Below are 12,802 nucleotides of genomic sequence, written 5' to 3' on the forward strand. Positions count from 1 at the left end.
TAGTGATGAGTCATAAAGTGGAGTGGGGGGGGGGGGGGTGGGGGTGGTGAGAAACCAACGGGTTGTCTTCTGTTTTTGCCGGTACAGTACAGTACCACTTGGGCCTGCTTTCGAACATTTGCCTTCGAAAAGATTTAGGACACCTATGACGGATTTTTTACACTTTTGTCTGATTAGGGACACTTGTGTCCGGTGGGATTGTACCGTCTGCTTCTAGACAGTATCTTTTACTTTCTGGTGTTTTTTTAATTTTGGACGATTATTCCCGATTTTCAATGATTAGCCCCTCCCAATGGGGCGACAGCTTTTACGGCTAACGGTTGATTCCTTTTACGTTAATAAAATAAATATTTTTACAGTTAACTTTGCTATGACTTACGGTTAAAATCTTCACCTAACGGCTAATTTTTCGCCGAACTCCATTCCAAAATGCCGACCGTCATTGCTGGTCAGCGTCTTTACAATAAAAACAAAATGGCCGTCCTAGTTGCAGGTGCGCGCGAAAAGTGTGTTTACCTTGAAACTAACTATTAATTGGAGGCAAAAATGTAATTTAGTCGTTGGTGCCCCTAGCTCTTCTTTAATTTGCTAACCACGTAGTTAGTGAATGTTGGAGAAAATAATTTGTAAATTTGATTAAGAATGGTGAAGAAATCGACCAGGCAGATCGGAACGTGCAAACTTCAGTTGCAAAATCAAATTTACGAGCACTATGACAAGTAGCTTGAGCCTTTATGAGTGTCTTCAACAAGTCTCTTTACAGAAGTATCATGGTAAATTTTTACAGCGTGGTATTGTTGATGTTGGTGGGATGCTTTCCCTTACAATGCAAGATTATCCATCTTTGGGTATTTCGTCCATGGCGGACCGTCAGAATCTGTTTTACTTGATACAATCAATAAAGACATTGCAACCACAACCGCAACCGCAACCAAATGAGAGACAACTGCGCAGTAGAGGGAGAAAAGATGGCTTGCTACCGCTTGATGGAGCCGCAATGAAGGAAAAAGGTATTTGAAGTATTAGGGGACAATCCTTGTTGCTTGGCCATGCTGGGAGAAAATCAAAATACCTAATGCATGTTTTAAAGAGACTTGGAGGGGGAGGGGGGGATACTTCCTAGCAATAAGCTAACAAGGATGTGACATGGAATGGGGTTCCATTTTCACGACTGGATTGAGCACAATGGGGTTTCATTTTTAATACAGTTATTAGAATGCCATCACACATTTTCAGGACTTTCAGGGTATATGGTGAATAGTAAATTGTTCTTAACATTTCTTTTAGGATTATATAATTAAAAGGCTTTTAAGGTATATGGATAAAATGAAAGTGACTCAGTTAGTCTTACAAAAATGACACTGGCTAAGATGAGGTCTATAACTGGCCACAGAATGGACTTTAATGGGGTAGAGGTTCGGAGAGGCCAGCGGCACATACATGGCAAATATTGACCCAAGTACCTCCTCTCCCCTAGGCCAGATCTTGGACCCATGTAGAATTAACTTGTAGCAAAGATTTAGACTGTTTTCCTCACAGCACTCTTAAGTTCAGTTCTTTAGAATAGAAGTTTAATTCTTTCTGAAAGATTCATATCTCTTCATAGAAGAATTTATCAGTTCATGTCTTCATCCCTAGAGGAGAATTAGAATTCTGAGGAGAGGAAACCTGGTTCTAAGGAAAGAACTTTGGGTCTTCCCCCAAGGTTAAGAACGCTTATGAGAAGAAACTCATGTGTCTGATTCCTGTCAGAAGAATACTAATTTTTACCCACAGAGACAAAATTCTCTTGACAAGAATCAGTCATTTAGGTATTCTGAAAAGAAACACAGTTGTTAAACTTTTGATACCCCCTGCATTTCATTGGGTCACCTCAAGTGTAACTAGCAGGTCCCACTTTTTTGATGGGTGGATAATGCAATCCAATAGATAAATATTGGTAAACTGTTTTTGGCTGTCCACTGGATAGAAATTTATCCGTTTGAGAGCATTATCTACTGTTTTAACAACCAGGGCCAGGTTAATGTCTCTCATATTTAGCAGCTGTGTCTCTTGCTCACTTACTTGCATGAATGAAGAAAAAAACCCATTAACATTATAGCTATTAACTTCTACCAGCCACAATGTTCCTGTGATTTTTGTAAATTATTATAATCATAGATAAAAAGGTAGGTGCAAAAAGACCAAGGGAAGCCACGGAGAAGAGTCCTGTGGCTGTCAAGATAAAATCAAAAACAGAGCCAAAGACCCCAGAAACTGCAAAGCTGTCTTCTCTTCCCAGGTATTATCAAGTAATGTTTCCATATTCATCATCAGATTTGACCTTATCTCTCCACAGTCCAAAAGCTAATAATAATAATAATAATAATAGTGCTTTAATTTTTTACAATCAACTGCTAAAACCTTTTAACCCTTTAACTCCAAAGATCTCATTAGTAATTCTCCTTACTGTCTACCGTACAGTTCTTGTGATGTTGGTTTGAAGAATTTGGTATTGGATCAATTAATAATCCCTTAATTGACGATATTTATCTTTTTTCTCATTACATGTCTGCATGATATTGTATCAATATTGTAAGGAGAAATTCTGTCTTGGTCACTCATGTGAGTTAAAGGGTTAAACCCTAAAAGTGACTAGCATCTTATTTCTCCTTACAGCAATACTGCTGAATCATTCATTAAGATCACCAGATCAAAAGAGGAGGCATGGTGGCCTCATGGTTAGTGCGCTTGACTTTGGATCGAGTGGTCTGGGTTCAAGCCCTGGCCAGGGTTCATTGTGTTTTGTTCTGAGGCAAGACCCTTTACTCTCACAGTGCTTCTCTTCACCCAGGTGTACAAATGGGTACCAGCAAATATGCTGGGGGTAACCCTGTGACGGACTAGCATCCCATCCAGGAGGGAGTAGCAATACTCCTAGCCGCTTCATGCTAAGGAAACCGGAATTAAGTGCCAGCCCCATGGGCCACCTGGGCCTGTATAAAGGCTTTACTTTACTTAAAAGCTTTGATTGTTAAACAAATTCTCCTTGTCAGTACCAAAGGAAATATATAGAGAAGAGTACGGAGAATGTGGATACTGATGTTTGGTTGTAAAAGGTTAAAATTGGGTTTTCTTTATTAACTATTCCTTCTCACCTCAGATCAGCAGAACATGCTGTGAACACACCTGGATTTTACAATTATGGTGTTCCTAGCTATAATCCTAAACAGTCTCCAAACAAACGGCACCGTTTAACATCAGAACATGGCTTATCTAGGATTCAAGTCTGTGTTCGCAAACGACCTCTGAGCCAGGATGAATTGGAAAGTAGTGAGGACGATGTTGTTACAGTTATTTCAAGCAATACAGTTGAACTGAGTGCTCCTAAAGTTGCAGTGGATTTAACAAAATATACTCAAAAGGTTTGTGATTTCTGATAATAAATATTTCTTGCTTGTCATAATGTATTCCTAGTAAAAAAACTTCTGTTCCAGGAAATCTGTATTTGATGAGTCTTTTTAATTCACAGTATCAGTTTGTGTTTGATGAAGCCTTTGGTGAAGATTGCAGTAACAAAGAAATTTATGAGAGAACTGCAAAACCACTTATCAAGACAGTTTTCAACAGGTATTTAAAGTTTTTTGCACTATGATGTAGATACCTTAGTCTTTTAAAAGATGAGATTAAATCAACCAGCATCTAATTCTTACAGTAATACTGTTGAATCATTAAATAAGATCATGAGAATAAAGGAAACAATTGCCAACTTAAGAAACTTTGATTGTTAAACAAATTCTCCTTGTCAGTATTAAAGGAAATGTATAGAGAAGAGTGTGAAGAGTATTTATACTGATGGTGTAAAGGGTTTATTTTTTGAATGATTGTTGTTCACTAGGGGCAAGGCCACATGCTTTGCATATGGCTGCACTGGGAGTGGAAAGACATACACAATGCTTGGGAATAATGAGGTACAAGGAATCTATGTGCTGGCAGCCAGTGAAATCTTTTCCATCTTGCATAATGGAACATATGGCAGTGGAATGGGTGTATGGATCAGCTTCTATGAGATTTACTGTGGCCAGTTGTTTGACCTTCTGAATGAGAGATCAAGGTAAATCTAATTTTAGCTAAAGATTCAAAGACAAACCTTTTTAAACAATATGTAATGGTACTCCACACTGATTAAACAATTCAAGGCAGTAACTTTAATGGAATCACTGGCTGGATGTTGGCCTGCAAGAAGTGAATATTATTGGATATGAACAATAGGCCATTTTACAGTTGTGTACTTAGTTGCCAAGCCTTTGATTTGGAGTGAGGCTGAAGGTGACCTTGTTGTGATAGAGACCAGTATCCAATTCGCATGATAACAAAGTAATTTGCATTTGAAAACAGCAAGGTTTGTATCATAACAAGGTCACCCTTAGCCTCACTCCTGTTCAAAGGCTTGGCAACCAAGCATGCAACTGTAAAATGGACTATTAAGGAAAAATTAACAGTGGTGTAAGCATGTAGTGGCTGTTTGTCAACTTGATTCCCGAGTGAATTTGAATTGGAATGTTTTTGTGGAAGGAGGAAAAGAGGACAAGGTAGAAGAACAAGATTTAATAACAAACTAAGCTCATAGTGTGTGAGAATCTACCCCAAACCAAAATGTTAGATGAGAAAGTATGCCAACCACTGCCCCATTCCTGCTCACACTCTGTCTGTGAATTCTGAATTGCAGTCTCAAATGTACTTGTTCATCTTTTTTATCACAGATTATTTGCCAGAGAAGATAGTAACCATCAGGTCTGCATCACTGGATTAACACAGCAGCGTGTTCACAATGTAGAGGAACTCATGGAGGTATTCATATATGTGGGCAGGCGTTCAGAAGGAGAAAAGTCCCAGTGAATAGTCCCTTTGACCAACCAGCCTTCCATTACAAGCTCTCAAAATTGTATGGCAGAGTCTATATTCCTTCAAGTTGTGGTTATCTCTTCCTTTGAAATGCTCAAGGGAATAGTTACAAGGATGTTTCTGGTTGACTTTGCCAAGCTCTAAGCCCTTCTGCTAATATGATGTTCCTCAGTAATGTTAAACTAGTCTGTCAAGCTTTCTTGTCTTAAATTTTTATATTTTGAACTACATGAAGTTTCTACAGTAACTGCTCTTTTATCCTTAAAACATAGATCTGTATTTTATGGCTTGCATCTGATCTGTCTTTTGTCACCAACAGGTGATAGAATATGGTGGAAGTATCAGGAGCACAGGTGCTACAGGTATGAATGCTGACTCATCACGTTCCCATGCAATCCTGCAACTAGAGGTAAAGGCCATAGATACTCAGGAACTCATTGGAAGGTAAATGTTATGATCTGTTTTTGGTCATCTGAATTAATACTTTGTTATTACTAGGTAAATACTAGATAAAGGTTAAAATGACTGTTTTTCAACTCAAGTTTTTAGAAGGAAAATGTTAGTGTATTTTACTAAGTTTACTTCTTTGGAAATAAGTCAGAAACATGATTTTCAATTCAAAAGAACAAGCCAGGAAAATTTGCATAGTGTGCCACATTATAAATCTGAGAGAAGCTCTTTTGAAAGGTTTAGTTATTTTGAAATTTAATTTTAAATTTTGATTCACAGATTTTCATTCATTGATTTGGCTGGAAGTGAGCGTGCTGCAGATGTGACTGACACAGACAAACAGACTCGTGTAGAAGGAGCTGAAATTAACCAGAGCCTCCTAGCCGTATGTTAAAGGCTATATTGGTTTGATAGTTTGAAAGTGTAGTTGTTAAATGTTTGGAAGAGGGTATCACCATTTACTTTTCACCTATTTCAGATACTTGTGAATCAAATGTCAGGCTTTTCACCATGTGGCAACAATCAGAAATTCTCTAAGTTTTTTCAGGGGTAGTATCACAAAAAAATTCTTCTACAGTCTGCAATGATGTACTATTTTCAATAAAACATGTCTGCAATTTAATGTGCATGCAGCCTTAAGTATGTGACTTTTTCACCACATACTGATGCAATACTTCCTGTATGTGTAAATTAATGTTTATTTTTTACCTAAAGGTAAATTTAAAAATATTGAATCAAATCTCCTTATTACTATTATAATAGCAATATTCTATTTTTCTTAGTTGAAGGAATGCATACGAGCACTTGACCTGGACTCTAAACACACACCATTTCGCCAAAGCAAGCTTACACGGGTATGTAAAAACTGGGAAGATGTTTGATTTAAACTGTAATTTTGGGAGGCGTATCGATCCAATCAAACTGACTACCCAAAGCATTTGAGTTAGCTTTTTTACAATGTTGAACATCTTATTAAACAGTACCAAGACTGATGAAACATCGATGGCAGCCTTAAGAAAGAAACTACTTTATTTTGATATTTGGTCCAACAAGCCTATTTCTCTGAATCTTTAATGCTATCTTAAAGTTTATATTCAAGTCTGAGGATACTATTGAATTATATTTTACTCATTAAATCTACTAATCAATCTAGTGGTATACTCATTAGTTTACTGTGCTGCTTTTAATTAGCACTGTATCTTGGCTGCTCTCTTTAATTTCATTTGAGAATTGGTGTCACATGATTGCTTGTTCTGATTCATTTAAGAGAACTGTTGCTCTCTTAAATCAACTTGTGGTTTGGATTTTTTTTCTGCATAAGTGTATTGATTTCCTTAACTGTAGTTGTAACCTTGAATTGTGTAATATCTAGATCTTAAATATTTCTTACATTTGCAATCTATGATTTCCACATGTACAGTTACATTTTCTTGTGATTGTAGATGGGTGGCCAAAATATCACAATTAGCTCTCTAGTTTAATTTTCAGGCTCCCTGACCACTGTATAATTTTAGTGTCAATGAGAGAAATAAATGAAAAAATAATTACTTGGATAAGGAAATTCCTTTAAACTTCCATGATGTATCTTGAAGTGTTTACAGTGAATATTATTATTTATTATGACATTTTTACAAATCGAAAGGTTTTGAAGGATTCATTCGTTGGAAACTGCCAAACATGTATGATTGCCAATATTTCACCCACCAAGTCCTGTAGTGAGAACACCCTCAATACTCTCAGATATGCTGACAGGTAAGACTGGTTATTTCCCTCAGTTGATAAATTTGTTTGTTTAATGTTCCAAATTGCTGGAAGAAAAAAAATTAAATAAAAAAAAATTAAAATAATAACTCTTTTAAGTTCCTTGTTGCAGGAATAAATGTGGTAGAACAATGCAGTTTCTTAATAGATGTACAATATTTCATTAGATCTGTACAAGGAAAAGATAATTAAATTTGTCAAATAATTATCTACATGATTTGTATGTTCAGGGTGAAGGAATTAAAAAAGGACACATATGGTTCTTTCAACATTCGCCCTCAGACTGTGCTTACAACTTCCACTGGGACAGACAGGATAATGTCTTCCAATGGGACAAGTGAAAGGTTACCCAAAATGGATGTTGAACCTCAGGTATGTCAGTGTCATTGATACAGGTGGTATATTTGAAATTTAAATATACCAACTATCGCAACAATCTCCATGTTTTTGCAGTCAATTCAGTTAATATTCTTTGGTCATAATTTGCAATAAAACCCTTTGTGGAAACTGTCCTTTAATACTCCTTACTGTTTTATCCATCTCAATAATTTCATTTCAGGTTTTTTAGCTTTTTTAGCATGCTCTTTTTTAGCATTTTCCTCAATGGTAAATGTCTTGAAAGATATTTCAATGTGTATTTGCTTGTCTTCAGCCTGCAAAAAGAAGTGATACTTTAGCCCAAGGCTCCCCAAGAAAGCTTAGAGCAGCAGAATTTAAACAAATTGACATTTTACGGCCAAAGACTTCATCTACATCAACACCATCCCCTAGAACTAAAGATTCAGTGGTGAGAGTGAACCACAGAAAAATTGCCAGTGGACATGGCATGGCTGCAACTGCCAAGGAGAGGCTTGTGAGGAATGAACCATCTCCTGTGCTGCGGCCACATACTTCTCCAGAAAGAGCCACAGTGAAGGATCAATCAGCAAAAATCAGACCACATCTGTCAAGAGCCAAGTCAAGAGCCTCAAGTTCAAAAGGAAAGTCTTGCAGTGACACACAGATCAGGTCTAACTGCTTGAAAGAAATCTCTGAAGAAAAACCTGAAGATGTTGGTATGGAAAGAGATAAAGAACAGAACATACCAGACATACTGGTTGTAAAAGAGTCCAGATTGGGATTTGATAACACAGAGGAAGCTTGGTCATCTCCCTCTGGTAGACAGAGTGTTGGAAAGGGTGAAACCACTGTCAGATCATTTGATGCTAACATTCAAGAAAAAGAGTCTTCCCCACCTTTCAGAAATGATCGCTATAGCAGTGGAATCAAAATCAGACTCGCAAAGCTCTTTAGTAAGGAAAATGTATGTAGTGATGAAGGCAAAATAATTGAACCTCAGAAAAAACAGGTCCAAGGAAATGCTCCTTACCTTCCTCTGGAAATCAATGACAATGATTCAAGGTACTCATGACTACCAAGACTTTTTAGTAAATTTGATGTGCATGAGAATGTAATGTTCCAGATTACATATTAAAAGGATTATTTGTTCACATTTATTTAAGTGCTTCAGGGCTTTTTAATTTCACCAAAAATGAAATTGGGTTGCAGATTCTGCTACAGTTTGTGATAATGAGAACTTGATATTTACCAACTGAAGGTACTACAGAAGGATTTCTTTGTTGGTCACATGACAGACTTAATTGCTCTCTGTCTGGCTACACCTTGTGACAGACCAACTGACTGGCTGACTTGCTGACTGGCCTTAAGTCTGGTAATGTCACTCACTGACAGATTTTGGCTAAGTGATAGAGTGATAGACTTGCTGACTGACTTGCACATGAACAGACCAATTCAATAAAAGTATTTAAGACACATTAATCAAACATGCTTTATCAATCTTTGACTACTTCTAAGTTATTTACTAGTTGAGAGAAGTCAAAAGCATGAAGTTTATTCCGTATCCTAATGTTTACTTTTTTAGGGTTGAGGTCAAACAAAATGGATTTTGTTTGAGCCTTGATCAAGAACAGCTTGTAGCATCTCATCACACACAACTTGCCATGGTTACTAGGCTGTGCCATGAAGAAATGGTGCTTTTAAAACAAATTAACAGTGGAACAAAGGTATCTAAATTTTATGCTGATACTTTAATAAATATTTTTGTGAAGTATCTTTTGAGTATAAAAAGGGGTCCTGTTTAGCACACTTTCATACTCAGTTTGCTTCCACATACATTTGAAATGCTGTGGCAAGTCTGTCTCGTGTTCTATTCACCTCAGATGTACGGATTTAAATCATGATGTGACAACCACATTTGCCAATATTTGTCGGGAAATAAGGTTGGCTGGTTACATGTCACCTCATGCAGCACTATGTTCCATTGTTATTGTTTGGTTGTCAACCAATGTTCCCTTGGCAATCAGCTAATTGTGGGTATGGGCATCATCCCTGATGACTATTTCAGTCCTGTGTGAATCACCTCTTTTTACGGGGGAGCATTGTGTATATTAAGGGGATGCATAACCTGTCAAGGTTTTCAACTGGAAGAGATTAGCAGCTCTGCAATCAATATACAACTTGATAACTAATGGGACAAACAGTAGGAGTTAACAATTATTGTACTTCACCAAAATGAGGAACTGCAATCTTTAAAAAATATTTTCCCTTTTAATGTAGAATTTTAAAGACTATGCAACCCAGCTGAATGAAATTCTTAAGAGGAAGGTTGCTTCTATTGAAGACCTAAGAGAGAAGGTGTCAACTTGCCTTACTGAATGACTGCAGGATTGAAAGCAATAAGAGCAGGATTGGAGAAAAATTGCTGTTTGAAAATGACATAGAGTGATACTGTAATGTTTCATTACAATCTTAGTTACTTTGAAACTCAAAAAACTGTGAACACTTTCACTGGTCAATAGTCCACCTACTGACCAATCAAAGTTAAGCATAGGACAACTGAGCAAACCTCAAAATAACAGACTTATTGACTAAGGCCCTAATTGGCCTTTTCCTTAAAACAAAGTAACATCCTGTGAACATTTTCAGTTTCAGAGTAAAGAAATGCATTTTAAGTGTTTATCTTGATGTTTAGTTGTGAACAGAGAAGTCTTAAAAATAAATTATTGTACCTCAAAAGAAACTAATTTCAGTCTTGACTTAAGGATATTTTGGCAATGTATCTTCAAATGAAGCTTCCCTGCATTTTCGAACCAATTCAGTTGATAACATTGTTTACCCTCTTTGGAAACAATTCCATTTTGAGTGATTGAGAAGTGAAATTGTGGAATTACGCACATAATTTTTAGAGGAGCTGTAATTAAGCAGTAAAGAAGCTATGCATTTTCAGTAGGTATCAATGTAAAAGTCCGTCATATTTCGTATTTCTTGGTCCACACCACGCAGAGCTTCCCCAGTCGTATCATGCAACAATTCGCACGCTTTTTCAATGGCCAACCATTTAAAATCCTGATGTTCGTCAGAAAGCTTTATTCCAACATCATAATCTTTCACTTCAGCAGGCCAGTAAATGACAGTCTTGGGTTTCCCCCGAACCTCGTAATTCAGAGTTTTTTGTATGTTTTCCATCACGTTTAAACTAGCTTCCTTCAACCCTGATTCTTCCTCGGTTTCACGTAGAGCCGTCTGCATGTCCGATTCTCCTGGGTCGACGTGACCCTTCGGAGGTGTCCAGTGATGTCGTCCATAAGATGTCTGTAGAAGGAGATACTCAAAAGGGCCTTTAAAATTCCTCCGTCGGAAAACGATTAGGCCAGCTGCACGCAATTCGGGAACCGCCATTTTTTATGTGCAGAAGTCACTTCATATATGGTCCCACAGTATGTGCCCATACACATTGCGTGCTGCTGTTGTGGTAACCTTGGATACAGAATCTTAACTCAGAAAATTTTACCTTGTTTATTAACACCTTGCGTCACAATAGCATTCTTTAAAATTAAAATAAGTCACCGCTCGGTCGCCATATTTATTTACTTTATATTTTGTAAACTTTGTAGGTCGGCAACCTTTAAACAAGGGCCTTCTTGAACAATTCGTTAACTTCTGGCCTTCTTCCGAAAAATAAGCGGTATCCTTGTTTCTGGCTAAGTGTGTCAATAATGTCAGCCGTGGGGCCGGGCGGACTTAATAGTTTTTAAGTTAAGTAGTTCTCGTGCCTTTGTTTCTAATGTGCTTATGTTAAGAGCCTGACAACTCTTTGAAAGATCGTTGGGTTCAGATCTAACGAGGGAAGGTCAGGAAACAGCAAGGGACAAGTCTGATGCCAAAAAATCCTTCAAGTGAATCAATTGAGATGGAGATTACAATATTATTTGATCAGTGAGTGGCTCTCTTAATTGGACGAAAGCGGAATCATTCGTAAGGAACTGACCCTTAACAGTGTTGAACATTGGTTGCGAAATTACTTCGATTGATATGTAGAAATGGGGGTGACAGATTCAAAAGAGAGACAAGCTGACTCTGAGGAAAACTCGACATCGAGAGATAGTGAAATACAACCTACACTTCTTCCTCTGGGCAGACTCGTTCGAGTTCATTTAGCACCAAAGTTTTACACTTCGGAAGAGAGAGGCTTTACAAGAAGCTACTGTTTGCTAGTCACTTTACAAAGAGAGGTGAATGCATACAAAGCTAGTGTCCAGCATGAACGAGATCTAACGGCAAATGTTGAGTTTCACGAGAGAAGACGAAGTCTCCGAGAGGGTTCTCTGTTTTTCGGTCGCGAAGCGCTGTCTCTAAGACGAGCGAACTCAGTTACTATAAACTCCATAAACGGATCGGATATCGAAGTGAAGCAAGTCACTGTGGAAGAAAATGATTCTCTCAGAATTGTGGGTGTTTTCAAGAAGGATTTGAGAAGCACCGTTGACTTAGAAAGCTGCGATACATTTGACCTTATACTATGTCCAAGCAGTAGAATAAGGAGTGACTGCTCCGACTGGTTTCTGCTGGGGACAATGTATACAAAACGCGCAAACTCTAAACATGCAAGACATTGGCGAGCCGCAGTGAGGGCTGATTACACCTGACCGGTTGCCAGATAAATAATCTATTTGCAATATGATACTAATTCTATCAACTCAGAAATTACCTTCATTTTCTGGGTAAGTGTCATTCAAAGGTCTGCTCACTCTTAAAAACAAACATGACCTCTTTAATTCGTCTAGTTTAGTTCGCAATTTATTACCAAATGATACATTCCAATTGATACAAATGATACATTACAATTTTGAGATTACGTACCAAGTTCATTCTTTTTTCCTTAATCGAAAAGATTCCTTGCGAGACTTCGACAAATCGAGGGTATACGACCACAAAATTGAAACAACGGTTTTAACGTAAATATGAGTAAAACATCGAAAAAATTAACCATTCATTCCGCATGAGTCGTTCAAAAGAATACCTTTCAGTTTTCCAAAAATATTCAGAAAATTTTGCATAAAATGTCCACTGATTGGTTTCGAATGTGCCAAACACAATCTTTGTTTTCTTATTAATCCTCTTAAAAGTTGTACCCGAGATGGTTGGAATTTTAATGCATATCGTATTCAGAAAATTTTGCATTAAATGTCCACTGATTGTTTTCGAATGTGCCAAACACAATCTATGTTTTCTTATTAATCCTCTTAAAAGTTGTACCCGAGATAGTTAGAATTTCAATGCATATCGTTTTCAAAATAGTAATGTTACCAGAATAATCATCATATCATTAGAGTGTGCTAACTCTTTTAGTTACTACTTCATTAAAGCA

At 37.3% G+C, this 12,802-nt stretch overlaps 3 protein-coding genes across 3 annotated transcripts; 2 read left to right on the forward strand and 1 right to left on the reverse strand.

Annotated features, from left to right (window-relative positions):
- Positions 1 to 483: 483 nt before the first annotated feature.
- On the forward strand, positions 484 to 9,848 carry LOC131785242 (kinesin-like protein KIN-13). Its single transcript, XM_059102091.2, has 14 exons — positions 484 to 1,010; positions 2,161 to 2,281; positions 3,143 to 3,404; positions 3,512 to 3,609; positions 3,878 to 4,093; positions 4,743 to 4,830; positions 5,204 to 5,328; positions 5,614 to 5,719; positions 6,117 to 6,188; positions 6,977 to 7,086; positions 7,326 to 7,467; positions 7,748 to 8,496; positions 9,017 to 9,158; positions 9,712 to 9,848. The coding sequence occupies exons 1-14, from the start codon at positions 713 to 715 to the stop codon at positions 9,811 to 9,813; spliced, it is 2,631 nt and encodes an 876-aa protein (XP_058958074.2). The 5' UTR covers positions 484 to 712; the 3' UTR covers positions 9,814 to 9,848.
- Positions 9,683 to 10,838, reverse strand: LOC131785243 (bis(5'-nucleosyl)-tetraphosphatase [asymmetrical]-like). Its single transcript, XM_059102092.2, has one exon. It carries the CDS (start codon positions 10,831 to 10,833, stop codon positions 10,378 to 10,380), a length of 456 nt encoding a protein of 151 aa, XP_058958075.2. The 5' UTR covers positions 10,834 to 10,838; the 3' UTR covers positions 9,683 to 10,377.
- Positions 10,839 to 11,025: 187 nt separating this feature from the next.
- On the forward strand, positions 11,026 to 12,577 carry LOC131785225 (uncharacterized). Its single transcript, XM_059102072.2, has one exon. It carries the CDS (start codon positions 11,475 to 11,477, stop codon positions 12,078 to 12,080), a length of 606 nt encoding a protein of 201 aa, XP_058958055.1. The 5' UTR covers positions 11,026 to 11,474; the 3' UTR covers positions 12,081 to 12,577.
- The last annotated feature ends 225 nt before the right edge of the window (positions 12,578 to 12,802 follow it).

The sequence above is a fragment of the Pocillopora verrucosa genome, chromosome 4, assembly GCF_036669915.1.
Source record: "Pocillopora verrucosa isolate sample1 chromosome 4, ASM3666991v2, whole genome shotgun sequence".
In the NCBI taxonomy this organism is placed as follows: Eukaryota; Metazoa; Cnidaria; class Anthozoa; order Scleractinia; family Pocilloporidae; genus Pocillopora; species Pocillopora verrucosa.